Source organism: Octodon degus, unplaced genomic scaffold (assembly GCF_000260255.1).
Source record: "Octodon degus isolate 3935 unplaced genomic scaffold, OctDeg1.0 scaffold00286, whole genome shotgun sequence".
Taxonomy (NCBI): domain Eukaryota; kingdom Metazoa; phylum Chordata; class Mammalia; order Rodentia; family Octodontidae; genus Octodon; species Octodon degus.
Window position 1 is genome coordinate 136,690 of NW_004524862.1, and position 15,029 is coordinate 151,718.

The 15,029-nt window shown below is 38.4% G+C and overlaps 1 protein-coding gene across 3 annotated transcripts in view; it reads left to right on the top strand.

Moving 5' to 3' along the window:
* The window catches only part of LOC101572137 (17-beta-hydroxysteroid dehydrogenase type 6), a 22,271-nt gene extending 10,415 nt beyond the window's left edge, over positions 1-11,856 (top strand). For all 3 annotated transcript variants that reach the window (XM_023707269.1, XM_023707268.1, XM_012512882.2), the window contains 3 exons: positions 6,245-6,503; positions 8,548-8,711; positions 11,351-11,856. In XM_023707269.1, coding sequence (XP_023563037.1) covers positions 6,245-6,503; positions 8,548-8,711; positions 11,351-11,544 — 617 coding nt within the window. In that variant the 3' untranslated portion in view covers positions 11,545-11,856. The remainder of the gene's footprint in view (positions 1-6,244; positions 6,504-8,547; positions 8,712-11,350) is intronic.
* The last annotated feature ends 3,173 nt before the right edge of the window (positions 11,857-15,029 follow it).

Consider the following 15,029-nt stretch of genomic DNA (forward strand, 5'->3'; position numbering starts at 1 on the left):
TCTCTCTCTCTCTCTCTCTCTCTCTCTCTCTCTCTCTCTCTCTCTCTCTCTCTTTCTCCCTCTCCTTTTATTAGGAAAAACCAAAGGTAGGTGAAATAAACAGGACAGGTTTATTTCAGAACAAACCTGAGAGGACTTGCCCTGGGACTTACACTAGTATGGTCTTTGATAGAATCATGAGTATAAATGTCCTGTGAAAGGAAAAAGTTAAAATGGGACTTATGAGGAGGAGAGTTTAGTTAAAAGGAGTTGTGAATAAATTCTTCCTATTTTCCAATATCTATTCTCTGTTTGGTTCCATATTTACACTTCGGATTTCTCATACAGGAAAAGCAAGTTTGCATTATTTAAACTTGTGTGCCTGATTCATTTTACTTAAGATTATTGTTTGAGATAGTGGATATATCTTTTGTCTATCATGTCTTTCTTTATGGCTACTTAAGAATTTGTTGTTTGATGTTTATTTTGATGTGCATAAATGTGGATTTCTCTATTCATAATGCATATTAGCTTTTCCTGGTACTGGGATTGGGCCATGAATCTATTGCTCAGTTCAGCAAAAGTGCTGCTTGACCAGTAGCCCTAATATCTCTGGTCAACACCAGTTAACCCTGGATAAGGTTTGTCAACATTGTTGGCTGCTGATCTTCACCCTGTGCTATTGTCAGCTGCCACCATTCCATGCTAGCTCGTACTGGATGCCATCAGTCAATTCTATTGATTCTATCACTGCTTTCTGTAGCTGATCTTAGTTGGATGCTGGTCTGTGACATTCTAATTAGGGGCTAATATCCCCTAATGTTTATTTTAAAACAACTGCTTTGTTTACAGTATTTAGGATACTCAGTATTTATGAGTAGATTTATAGGATCCTACAAACTCATACAACCTAAGAAATGAATCAGAGGCAGATTTGCAGGACCACTAAAGCAAGGCATTTAAACATGACTAGATGAAACCATTTGAGAAGTGTGAGGAAAGCGTTGCAAACCTTTAAGTTTACTACTGGCTGCAACTGAGGCTTGCTGATTGGTCCAGGCTGGTGTAAATTCAAGTCTCCTGATTAGAGCTCATTGATTGGTCCAAATTCAATCATACTTATTTGAAATTGGAGCTTGCTGTGATTAGGGCAGGCATCCTCCAGAGAAGGTACAGGGTGTGCAGGACAGCTAGAGCTGTCAGGGCAGCAGTTTGCTGAAGTGGCCTAGATATAGTTTGATTGATAGCTGTCATCATGTCTTTTCAAAAATGACAGGATGAAACTGGGGAACCTACAGAGGAGCTAGCTGTGTTAATCACATCAATCTGGCCTTGAACTCCCTTATGTAGCCCTGCCTGGCCTGAACTCAGAGTGATCCTCCTGCCTTAGCCTTCTGAGTTCTGGAATTACAGACATGTTCCATTGCTTCCAGTGTGCCACAATACCTAGCCGTCAGTTGGTTTTGAAGGAGAATGCTGCATCACAAAATGTTGACTACTACCTCATTCTTCTTGATTTGTAGGTTCCTGACACAGTATACCTTTTTCTCCCTTGTTTTGTTATTCATTTGGTATACCTACTATGTAAAGCAGAAAGCAGAGATTGGAAAGTTAAATATTTTCTGTTATTATACCACTTTTTTAAGGTGTTCAACATCCATTTCTTATTAATTACAGTTATGAAAATAATATTAATCCTTAATATAGTTTCTCATACATTATTGCTAAAGTACATTAAGATAGGAATGTGTTCACCATAGTTGAAATTTTTAACAGAAGTAATTAGGCAAATATTAGCTCTGGTAATCTGGAATATTAAACAAAGTTTAACATGGTATAGCTATGCTATTTAATGGAAAATCTGATTATTTACTAGAAAGCTAACTATACTCTATTTTTTTAATTTTAATTTTTTTGATAGATTGCAAATTGAAAATAAATTATTTACAAGCATAAATGAATATAACAATATAAATTGCCCAGAATAAAAATGAAGAAAGAATTTACAGATCAGTCATAATAGTTCACTGCTTCAAAACCAAGAAACTTATATTCATATAACTAGAATTCTCAAAGTAGAAAGGAGTAGGCAATAAATATTTAAAGATTTAAAATTTCTGAATTTAGTTCAACTTATAATACTACAATTATAAGAAAAATGAACCTTTTGCTCAAAGAAATTTAAATAAAATCATACCAAGATACACAAAAGGAAATTGTCCAAAACTTATTGTAAAGAAAAAATCATTAAAGCATATACATAAAAAATATTAGCTATGGAAGATCAAAATTACATAGCATTTTATTCCACATTAGAAAGAAAAAAAGGACCAAGTATGTAAGAAACTAGATTAATTACAGGACTAAAAGAAAAGATCTGTCCTCTTTGAATTTTATACTTAGCAAACATACCTTTGAAAACTAAAAGTAAGATTTTCTAGTTATACAAACTTGGAATATTTTAATACCTCTGGTAGTAGCATATAGGAAATAACAAAGAGCATATTTCAAAAAGCAAGAGAAAAAACAGTATGCTCCCGGATGAACAATAAAGAGCTCTCAATATGATAGTTATGCAGGACTATATAATATATACTAGATGAACCTTTATTTAAAGGTCATTGAAGATTTCTGCGAAACAGTACCAATCTTATGTTGAGTTACGCACGTATTTTTTTTCACAAAAATGTGTGTGTGTGTGTGTGTGTGTGTGTGTGTGTATAAAAGACAGGGAAGAAGTAATATAAAGTCAACAGAAAATGGAAATATACTTTTTAAAAAATTTTTATTTATTTATGTGTGTGTGTGTGTGTGTGTGTGTGTGGCCAGCTCAGCCCACCAGGGGGTGGGGCTGGCTGGCATGTGGTGCTGGGGGATTGAACCGAAGTCCCTGTGCTTTGCTAAGCTTGTTCTAAGTAGGTACTTTAGACCACTGAGCCATCTCACCAGCCCTGGAAATATACTTTTTAAAGTTTCTAATACTAGGAGAAGATATCATACGATGTCTTTTAAATAAATTGTAAGTCAAAGATACAGTATAAATCTTAGAACAAAAATTAAGATTAAGCAATATTCAGAAAATTAAATACTAATTAATTAAAAATTAAATGTTTTATAACAATTGAACTAAGAAAAAGTTTTCATGACAACAAAGAAGTACTAAGAGAAAAATATAAGATAAATACTGGAATGGCAAGTAAATGACCAGCACTTCTAACGGTTTGAGGATTGGATATTGCACAAAGTTCTAGTGTGTTGTGGACATGCATAATGACTGTGACAGTTATTGGTGGCCAGGTATCACTTGTGGGACTGAGCTACAGCTATTTCTTTGAAATCCACCCTGTAGACTCAGATGGAATCGGAATCATGACCTATAGGGTGAAAGAGAAGTCCATTTGTAGAGTATGCTGATGGAAATGTTTTGCTGCTGAACACAAAAGAATAACTGAAAGACTACTATTGTATACCTCTTATTCTCCTGTGTTTAATTGTTTGACCTATTTGGTGGGTTCTTTCCATTCTCATTCATGGGAATGTGATCAATTTGCTCCCTCTCTAGAACATCATTTAGTAGTCTGTGTAGGCTTGTCTTTGTCATCATGAAATTCTTTAGTTGTTCTTTGTCACGGAAGTATTTCACTTCTCCATTATACTTGAAAGAGAGTTTTGCAGAGTATATAAGTCTGGGTTGGAATTTGTTTTCTTGCAAGACTTGAAGTGCTTTGCTCCATGCTCTTCTTGACTTGATGGTTTGTGAAGAGAAATCTGCTGTCATTCTGATGGGTTTTCCTTTAAATGTGATCTGTTTCTTTTCTTTACCGGCTTTTAGTATACTGTTCCTGTGCTGAATTTCTGGGATCTTGATTATTATATGTCTGGGTGTGGTTTTCATTGGGTTGATGTTATTTGGAGTTCTATATGCTTCGATTAGCTGAATGTCAGATAGTTTGCCCATATTTGGGAAGTTTTCTTCTATTACTTCTGCCCCTATTCTTTTTATATCATTTGTATTGATGCCTTCCTTCTCATTGATGCCTATTAGTCTCACATTGTTCATCTTTGCATTGTGTTGCAGGTATTGAATTATTTTTTCCTGCATCCTAGTTGTTTTAAAGAGATCTTTTCTTACTTTTTCATGAGCTGCAATGGTGTCCTTTAGGTCAGAAAGTCTATTTTCACTTTCACTCAAATGGTATTGCCAGCATGTGATTGAGGTTTTAATTACCTTTATATCACTTTAAATGTTTCTTACATTCTATTTCTTTCCTATATTGCTTATTCAGGGGTTCCATCATTTTCATATTCTGCTCCATTTTTTTATCAGTGTATTCTTTTGAAACACTTAGTACTTCTTTGATTATAGTTATCACTACATTTTTTAGTTCCAAAATTATTTCTGATCTGATTTCTTCTATACCTTTGTGCAGTTGTTTCTTTACTTCAGATGCTATTATTTCCGAGATATCCAGCGTGTGATTTCCAGTTTCCTTTATGCTAGTGTGTTCTGCATTTGTACTGGGTGGACCTGGGACCTGAGACTGCATTTTGTTCTTTCTCTTTGTCATTTTGTATACCACTGTCTTCTGACCTTTGGTGTAAAGCTTAGATACGAGTTATTAGCTTAGCACCAGGCCCGGTTCTACAAAGTTCAGATTCCTTCAGTTGGGTGTTGCTTGGATCTGGCTGCTGTGCTCCACTTCTTCTGCTGCAGACGTTAGAGTTGAACCCTTTGTGTCTCTCTGGCAAGATGTTCTACTCCTGAATCAGCTGGGTGCATCTTGCCTCTAGCCTCTTTTCAGGGAGTTCTGCTGAAGGGTTCCATTCTGGGCCTGTGCTCTGGGTCTATTCAGGATCCGGCAGCCCCAGGTCCTCTCACTCATATACCGGGCCTGCACTCTGGGTCTATTGAGGATCTCTGGGCCCAGTTGGTCTCATTCACATGCCTGGCCTATACTCTAGGTCTATCCACTTTGTTTTTCAATAATCTTATTGAGAAACAAATGGCAATGAGAGAATTTCAAAACTGATTACTAGCACAGTTTCAATAATTACTACATTGCATTTTGTTGTCTTATTGGTTATTCATTGTACAAGATGCAGACATGGTATCCTGTCCACAAACACTATTAGAACAAATCTCTCTATTCAAGAGCCAAGAGAATGCAACTGTGTATCTATCCTTTTTTGAACATACAGATAATAAAATGATCATTTATTTGTATCCCCCTTTTTTGTTTAGTTTTGTCAGAGAAGCGCATTCCATTGTCATTTAAATTTTGTAGGTGCCTGAATTCAGCAAAACATTCCAATGTAGTCCAGTAGTCCATAATAGTAGTGGGTTTTCAGTAAGACTGGCAATGACAGAAGTTGTTGACTTGGCTGGGAAGATGGCTCAGGGGAACAAATTCTTGCCTGGCAAGTACAAGGGCCTGAGTTCTATACCTGGTTCCACCAAAAAAGAAAAAAAAAAAAAAGAAGTTGTTGACTTCAGCCTTTTACAAATCAGCATATTAATATGGCTTTACTTTTATACCTCTTTTTTATACTTTTCTGCTGGATGGTTAAGACCAAGATAAAGCAAGACTTATATAACAAGTAATGTAACTTTTGTGGGGCTGGTGAGATGGCTCAGTGGTCTAAAGCACCTACTTGGAACAAGCTTAGCAAAGCCCAGTGACCACGGTTCAATCCCCCAGCACCACATGCCAGCCAGCCTGGCCACCCCCCCCACACACACACATAAATAAATAAAATTAAACAAAAAAACAAGTAATGTAACTTTTGTATCTGATAAGGTCAGACAAATCCCCCAAGATTTATCCTAAAACCCTGTACCGCCATAGATCATTTGTCAGTGTCAGCAATGTGAACGACTCACAGCCATTCAATTGAATTTACTTCTAATTTCTGTGCCTTCTGAGCATATTCCGTGTATGAAGGGCATTTTCCCTCTATAAGGAGCACAATTTTTTTCTTTCTTCAACGCTCCCACGGCGGCGATGCCGCAATCCCAATGGCTCCCGCGGGTCCCCGCCGGCCCACCACCGCCTCCCGTGGGCCCCGCCCTCTCCCGCGGCCCCGCCCTCTCCCGCGGCCCCGCCCTCTCCCGCGGGCCCCCGCCGACTCACCTGGGTCCGCCAGCCGGCTCCCAAGGAGCACATATTTTCTCTAGCATTTTTTATTGTTACGAGAAGGAACATTTGTCAAGAAAACCAGTCAGTATTTTCATCTGAGACTCAATTTATCACTTGACTTTTAAAAGGACTCTGGGGCCTGGTCAACAATGCTGGTACTATCGGCCGAATCGCTGTCAGTGAGTGGTACAAGATGGAGCACATTGTGAATGTCTTCAAAGTGAACCTCTTTGGTTTGGCCGAGGTGACCCTAAGCATGCTTCCTTTGGTGAGGAGAGCAAGGGGGAGGATTGTCAACGTCTCCAGCATTCTGGGAAGAGTTGCTACAGCTCCTTCACCCTACAGCTCTTCCAAGTATGGAGTTGAAGCATTTTCAGATACACTGAGGTAATCCTCGTAAGGTGAAACAAATACAGCTACTGAACACTTCCCCATGTCTTTGGCATAGTGCTACATACTTTCACTACTTTATCCTCTATCAACACTCTCTATATCTTAGTTTGTAGATATGGTTAGGAGTCCACTATATATAGAAAACAAAGGCTCAAATTTAATTTTTTTTTTAAAAATTCACCACCCACAGTCACAGTTTGGTGGAGCCATATTTTTGGCAAAAGGTCTTTGTGTTCTTCTAACACAACACACTGAAATTCTCAAGAATAATCCTTGATAAAATTTAATTTCTGAAGACTAGATGATTTTCTTCTTTCTGAATTAGTTGTTACTGTCTCTTCTTGGTGATCTTCTTTCTACCACATTCCTCATCTGCTTCCAAGCTTTTCTTTCCCTTTCTCCCTATTTTCTCCCATATGTGTTTTGCTATACTTTGAATTTGTTGCAATCCCTGAGAGCCCTTCCTCTAACATTTGGCTTTTGCTCATCTACTATTTTTGCTTCTTCTTTTACTTTTTTTTTCTTTTTGTTTTTTGGCTTTTGTTTTGGGTTTTTGAGACAGAGTGTTCCTATGTAGTCTAGGCTGATTTTAAACTGGTATGCAGCCCAGGCTCTTCTCAAACTCATAAGTGATCCTCATGCCTTAGCTTCCTCAGTGCTGGGATTAAGGTGTATACCACCTCACCTGGCTGCTTCCTTTTAAAAAATATTTTAGGGGCTGGTGAGATGGCTCAGTGGTCTAAAGCACCTACTTAGAACAAGCTTAGCAAAGCACAGGGACCACGGTTCAATCCCCCAGCACCACATGCCAGCCAGCCCCGCCCCCAGATGGGCTGAGCTGGCCACACACCCACACACACAAAATAAATAAATAAAATTTTTTTAAAAAGTTATTAAAATATTTTAATTATATTTTAATTTCTATGGGGAGACCTATTGACTGAATTCATTTCTTTGCATCAACTGATGGTATATATTTGGTGCATTTATTGTATGTGAGACATGGTTCTGAGTACATCTATTAAACCAGTTAAATTCCTTTTTTTGGTCTATATTTCCACACTGGAATTGAATTCAGTGCCTTATAGTAAGTTACATCCCAAGTCCATTTTCTTTTAAGTTATTATTTTGATATAGGATCTTGTAAAGATGCTAGTCTTCAACTCATGATTATGATCCTCTAGTCTTATCAGCTGAGTGTTTTAGAAACACAAGCAGCAACCACCATCCCAAATGTTACTTAAATTTCATAGGACCCCAACGAAGAGATCATTGTTTTGATCCATATCATATATATGAGGAAACCAAGATGGAGCAGCTTAGCAACTAGCCTGTGCTTTTGTCTTTGAAGTTTCCACTGCCTAATAAGCCAGGCTTCATTTTCATCAACTGGCAATTTCCTCTGTCTTTTTTTTTTTTTTCCCTCTGTCTTTTGAGGCTCAGCTGAAGTGTGTTCCCAATGGAGATTTTAGGACTGCCTTAGAAAATCTCTCCACACCCCCTCTCTACTTATGTAGCTCTTTGAATACTTTTTGAAATTCTTTTTTTCTAGTAATGGTGATTAAACCCAGGGCCTTATACATGGTAATGTACTCCATCTCTGAGCTATACTCCCAATCCATGGAATTCTTTGGAGTTCTCTTGTACTTAATGGATTTACCCACTATGAACTTTTGGAAGTAAGGAATGGAGTTTTAATCTGTTGGGACTGTGCATGTAAAATGCTTAATACTCTACCTGTCATTATAAGTGCTTACTTCCTTTATTATAGAAATGGTTTTCTTTATATCATCAGTATATAGCATATAATGGGTAATTACATGTTTGATAAACAATTGAACATATAATTAAATGTTTATAGTAGTTGATATAATCATATTTAGCTGTTGAATCTAAGGGTGTTGATTTTTTAATCCTTTAAAATAGTAGGGTTTTTTAATTAAAATAATTTTGTTCTGCTTTGTATTGTCTTTCCAAAGAACATTAAAATGCTAGAGTTTTTTAATCAAAGGAATTAACTTAATGGTGTTTGTTTCAGGCGTGAACTGAAAGAATTTGGGGTGAAAGTCAGCATAGTTGCTCCTGGCTTCTTCAATACGGGGATGGCCAATGTGCCTCTTTCCTTAGAACAAATGAAGCAATGCTGGGAGGAAACCCCTGCACATATTAAGGAATCCTATGGACAGAAGTATTTTGATGTCTGTAAGTACTTTTTTCCCTAAAAATAAAGTATGGGTTGCATAAGAAAAGGAGAGGGACTTGATGAGAATGATTCCAGATACCTTGAGACAAAGCTTTTTCAAAAAGCCTTTCCACTCAGGAGGGGGTCATGGAGATCCAAGTTAGCTCAGTTGTTTGTCGCATTCACAGAAAGCGCCTAGGCTCTTTTTGCCTTACCTGTTCCCTATGTCGGGGCTGGGTCATTCAGCAATGGAAAGTATTTCATGCTTAGGTGTATGGAAACTTTGGTCTTGAGAGGAGGGCTCCTTGAGAATTCGAGAGCGTTGGTGTGTTCTATATGTCTTGATGAGAGCGCAGTCTTCAATATGGTCTACCTTGTTGGTGAAAGACCCTGGCCATAAGCTCATGGAGAAGTAAGTGGACAAAGACCTGGTTCCCAAGACCCCAAAGGTCATTGTTTTTTTGTTTTGTTTTTGTGGAAAAAAACTCAGGGATTGAACTCAGGTCTTGTGCTTGCCAGGGAACTACTTATTTCACTGAGCCATCTCTCCAGCCCCCAAAGGTCATTGTTGGGGAGAAGACCTCTCATATAGAGAGCTAAGAAACTCATGGAAAGGAGATGACTCAGGTCTATGGAAGAATATAATTCTAATGACTTGAGGGAGTATATGGTTGGTTGGAAGCAAAGCTCTCCACTTGGAGAAGTAGGATACACATGCCCATGTGGGTCTTCATGTTCCTGGCAAAAAGAAAGGTCTTCTTTGCACAAAGGAAAGGTCTTCTTGAAGCTAAGAGCAGCAGGTTTCTATCTATTTTCTTTCATGGACAGAAAGGCCTTTTGGTGATAGTAGCAGCCCTGTCACTGCCTTTGGGTGATATCATAGTCTAGAGAAAAGGAGAGGTGGAAGGCACAGATAGAAGATTCCTGATGTCTGTCACATGGGTGAGGAGGCAGCAGCAGAATATGGGAGAGAAGGTGGATGAGGGAAAGACTGACCTGATAGTGTCTTATCCTCTCAGAACTTTCAACCAGTAAAGAAGTACAGTATTTCCTAATGTGCTGGAGGACTGGCATTGTCATAAACTCTTCCTCATCTCAAGTTCCTGCAGCCTTAAGAATGTGTTTTTCCTGTAGACACATAGATTTCAATAATAGACATCAGTAGGAGATTGGAATTATCTGTGAGAGGATTAGTTAAAACATGGTATATATATACATATATATCTTATAGATAATTGCTGTCAACATAAATATAATGGGACATAGGGAATAATAATTTTTTTAGTAGCTGCATTAAAGGAAGCTTTAACAAAGAAGTCTGGAGATGTAGTTGTAGAGCCCTTACCTAGCTTTGTTAGGGCCCAGGTTTGATCCTCAGCACTTTTCTGGGTGGGGGAAAAATGGAACAAAAACTTACTCAATAGTTTATTCTATTTCATCCAGTATATCTAAAATGCCATTATAAAATACTAATTATCAATATGGAAGTTATTCATAATGTATTTTCTGTTTTGTCCTAGTAGGCTTTCAACATTAGTTTTCATTTTATGCTGACAGCTCCAATGTATTTGGAAGCAATTTTTCTTAGAAAGTACTACTTTCCTGTTAGATGTACTAGACTGTAGTTATCAATGGCCTTCCTCATAATAGTTCTAAATGGAAACAATTAAAATATATGCCCGTTGATAAACAAAAATGTGCTGTAGTCCTACAATGGGTAGGAAGTATTGATAACTGCTGCAACATAGAAGAACTTTCAAAACATATTGCTTAGCAAAAGAATCCTGTCACGAAAGACTGTAACATATGACTTCATTTACATGAAGCTTCCAGAAAAGCAAATCCATAGAGACAGGAAATATATTAGTGGTTGCCTTGGGTGGGTTGGGTGAGTTGATGAGCAAAGACAGTGATCGTTGATGTGTACTAGAGAGGTTTTTTGTTGTTGTTGTGGATTTGTTTTTGCTCTGGGGATTAAACTCGCTGTCACATGCAGCTAGGCAAGTGCTCTTATTGCTGAGCTGCATCCCACCTTTCAGGATTTCTTTTTGGTCTGATGTGTATGTCCTAATCATGGATTGTGGTGGTGGATGCAGATCTGTGAATATTGTAGACAAAAAAATCATTAATTAACACAATTTAGATGGTTGTATTGCATGATATCTGAATTTGCACATTTTAAATGCCTGATTTTTATGAATCAATAAAAATTTTAGAAATTTTCAAGTTGAAAAATCAGATTAATATATGTATATCTGTGCCAATATATTTAAAAAGTTTTCTATAACACACTTATAAATATGCTCTAAAATTCAAACAGATTAAAATAAAATCAAAAATTCAATTTTTTTTCGCACTAGCTATATTTCAAATATCCAAAGTGTTTTTTTATTTTTTTGGCAGAACTGGGGATTGAACTCAACCCTTTGCATTTGCCTGTCAAGTGCTTATTCTACTGAGCTGTCTCCCCAGCCCCCCCATCAAATATTCCAAAGTTGCAGGTGATACTGGCTGACAAAGAGGGAAGTACAGGTCTGGCTGGTTCATTGTAATCCTTTGGGATTAACGTGGTTGGACCTTGTGACTTCATGCAAAAAAGTTTTAAGATAGCACTCTAAGGACTGAAATTGCTAACCATCTTTCCTCTTTTTGCATACAGATTGCAATGTGATAAATCAAATGATGTCATGTTCAAGTTCAGACCTGTACCTGGTCACTGACTGCATGGAACATGCTCTGACATCTGTGCATCCTCGTACTCGATATTCAGGTGGCTGGGATGCAAAATTTTTCTACATCCCTCTGTCTTACTTACCTACATCAGTGGTAGACTACATAATTTCCAGATTCTGACCCAAACTAGCCTAGGCAGCCTAAAGAAAACTGGTTTAGTGGCTCTGGGAATGAGCAATACAAACGTCTGGAATTTATTGCTAGTGTTTCACTAACCCTTGTTCAGAACCTCGACTGTTTGTAACAACAATCTGAATTCTCAATTCATTTGTCTAATGTTGTCAGAAAACCAGAACATTCACAATCCAGATTGCTAATGTTTACTACTTTTGCTGACAGATCTTTACTATAATTTTAAACATTTGTTGATGAAGATATTTCTAAAATATATCATTTCTTCTTTCCCTATTAAACTGATCCAAGTGAAAACAATTTAACCTGTTTTGATGTCATTTCTTTATGTACATAAATAGTTCTTTTATGCTGTGAATGACTCTTCTTCAGGAACTACTGAAAGCCACGTGGCTATGGGATTGTAGGAATGAACCAACCATGGCCAGGTATAATATATAATGCTCTTGATTTGATAGTTTTATTAGTATTTAAATTTATTTTAGTTGCTTTGATAATGTTTTTGATTGATTTCTTGATATTGAAAATGAGAATCTAGTATTTTTATGTTACTTTCCTGCCTATTTCTTTTGAGCTTGTATTTCTGATATAGCTATCACACTTTCTCCTAAGTTAATAGTGCTTGTAATGTTAAGTATGGGAATTTGTTTACTGTTTATCCACACATTTTACTTACAGTGGATAGGTTCTGGCCTTACTATCACTTGCTAAAGTCATCATGATGGTCATCTAATATGGCTGAAGCCCTTAAAACAAAGCCCGTTTTTCCCAAGACCACCTGCCTCCTTCTTCTCCAACTCAGCCCAGGATGCAATTTCCTTTCACCCTTCCCGCCACAGCAGGCAACACCCCCAGTCAGCTCTTCCGGTATATCCAAACATTCCCTTCAAACTTCACTTTTGGTAAAAGGCCATAAAAGTCTCAGCCTCCCTTTGTTCCAAATGAGAGAATTTCTCATCTTTCCCCTCATTCTCTCTGTGTCCCCAAAGAACATAAAGCCCTTTTCCCTTTTTCCCTTTGCCTGTGTCTCTTCTGTGTTGTGCACCTGAAAAAAACCTAGCATGTTGGTGCCATGACTCAGATAGATAGGCAGTGTGTGAGGCTTCTGGGTGCCAAACCCCCAGTTCTGAGCCCCCTGCCTATTGGCCAAGGTCCTTTCTTCTGGATCCTGCCCATTTGCTGCTTCTTGCCTGCATCCAACACCAATCCACTTCAATCATTACAGGTGATCTGAGTCACAATGCAGGATTTCCACCAGTTTTCTGGGGGAGCTGTTCCATTGTCCTCTGGTAAAGGGTCAAACCCTTGCATCCTGCCAAGGATGAGCAGTTCCTCTCACGATTAAGTAAAACCGCAGGCTTGTGTCTGGATCTCTCTCTTGTCCAGTGGAGAGAGAGAGATCCAGCTAACTGTGTTCAAGTTTCTTAATAGATGCTTTAAGGCAACACAGTCCCTGTCCCATGGACTCCCACCTCACCCCCAGTGATGTGAGTGGATCAGGTTTGGGGACCCCCTGTGTGCTTCATTACTGGGGAATGGGGGGTGATGACTGCCTTCCCTGTTTTGAGGTTTGTTTGACTTAGCCTTAAGTCAATAAGACAATAGGCAAACAGTCTCCACTGACTACAAGTCTGTGACTTGTACACCGTCAGTGCTACCATTGGAAACATTCATTCCCAACCCTGAAAGAACACCCGTTAAGATGCCTTGTCCACAATCTTGGCTTCCTAGGCCTCCAAGAGGTCATAAAACCTAAACAATTAATCTTTTATTGCCACAATCTAGTCACAATATAAGCTTAACAATAACACCCAGTGGCCTATTAAAAAAAAAAAAAACCAACACTTTTGATGCACTAATTCTCCAAAGTTTGGAGAACCATCACTGCAGTGGGAAAAGGCAGAAAATCCCCTTTATTAGGGCTTTTTTCTCTTTGAGGATGCACCCCCTCCTTTTCTCCTCCCTCTCTCCCTCAACAGTACAGAAGGGCCTAGATATCCTCAGCTTGCATCCCTCCACCTGGTCCCACCCTGTACCTCCTTGGACCCTCTAGGAGACGCTTTGCTGGCCTGTGCTCCCCAACCTCCCAGCTACAACTCATCAGTCCCCTCCCCTAAAGTTTCCTGAACTCCCAGCCTCTCTATCCCTCCTCCTTTCACCCACTGTGGCCCCATCTCTCTCTCCACAGTTGCTTACATCAAGGACAGCTCCTCCGCCTAACAATCTCTCTCAGGCAGATCAGAGCCCTGGCACTTGCCACAGCGGCCACTGCGCAGGACCCTCTACAGACTCTTCCAAGTGCCTCTGCTGCAGCCCTGCTTCACCTTCTGACCGCTCAACTTTCAGTCTGTCCCATATTCCTCATGTTCCTCGATGTTCCTTCCCCTTATAACTGTCTCTTTCCTTCAGGTTTTTCACTTTAACACTTTTTGCCCCAACAGCATGTGTGCCCCTCCTTCTGATATCTATCAAGCTAGAGACAAGATAACAGCCCACTGATCGAGCAAACACACTGCCTGCTTCTCTCCTCCTCACCTCCTTGCCCCCCATCCCTCAGTCACCTCTACAGTCTGCACAGTCACAATAGACACCCTCAGTTTCCCTCATTGCCAGCTTACAAGTCCAAAACTTGTACACATCAGTGTCCCTGTATTGTGCTGTGCCTAAACCTTACACCCTGCTCAGTTGCTTGCTCTCACTCAAACCTGATACACTACATTAAACCTAAACATATATATTAACTATAAATAAGAGATTTTTCCCTTTCTCCAAGTTCTTCTAAGAGATCTATACTAATCAACCTACAAAAGTTCTGACTAATGTCTCATAATTACCAACCAAAAAAGGTCATCATAATTTAACCTGGCCAGATATATATATTTCAGTGCACTCTCATTTTACAAAGATGTCTGTGTGTCCTGTATGCACTTGTTTGTTTTTGTGACATTCTATAGATAGCTGTTCCTTTTTTGAGCTCTAAAATATAAACTTAAAAGCATCCTTTCTCTTGTGTTACCAGCTGGTCTAACTGATATCAAAATTAATTTATAATTAAATAAAAATCATTAAAGTGGGAAGAGATTATTAAATAAGACTCTTGATTGTGGATAAAGATTGGCCAATCAATAAGAGCCCCCACTAATCTCCTTAAAAGACACCCCCAACAATTTGGTCATTGGTTAAAACAAAGTTTTTTCAAAAATTAAAATAAGGTTTTCTCATAAAGGATGCTCAATATATTAAATTTATTCATGCCTTCCAAATATACAGTATTCTACAATGTAAGTTTTCTCTCAGATTTAAACATATGCCTTTCTTTTATACTCCAGGTATTCATAATAAGAGGTTCCTGTCAAGCCAACATGAGGTCACATGAAGTCATCAGTCAAATTTTATTTTTCTAAAATATTTATCTGATATATATGCTGTGTATATGCCATTACATTTAGAGATACTTAGCCAAAATGGAGATT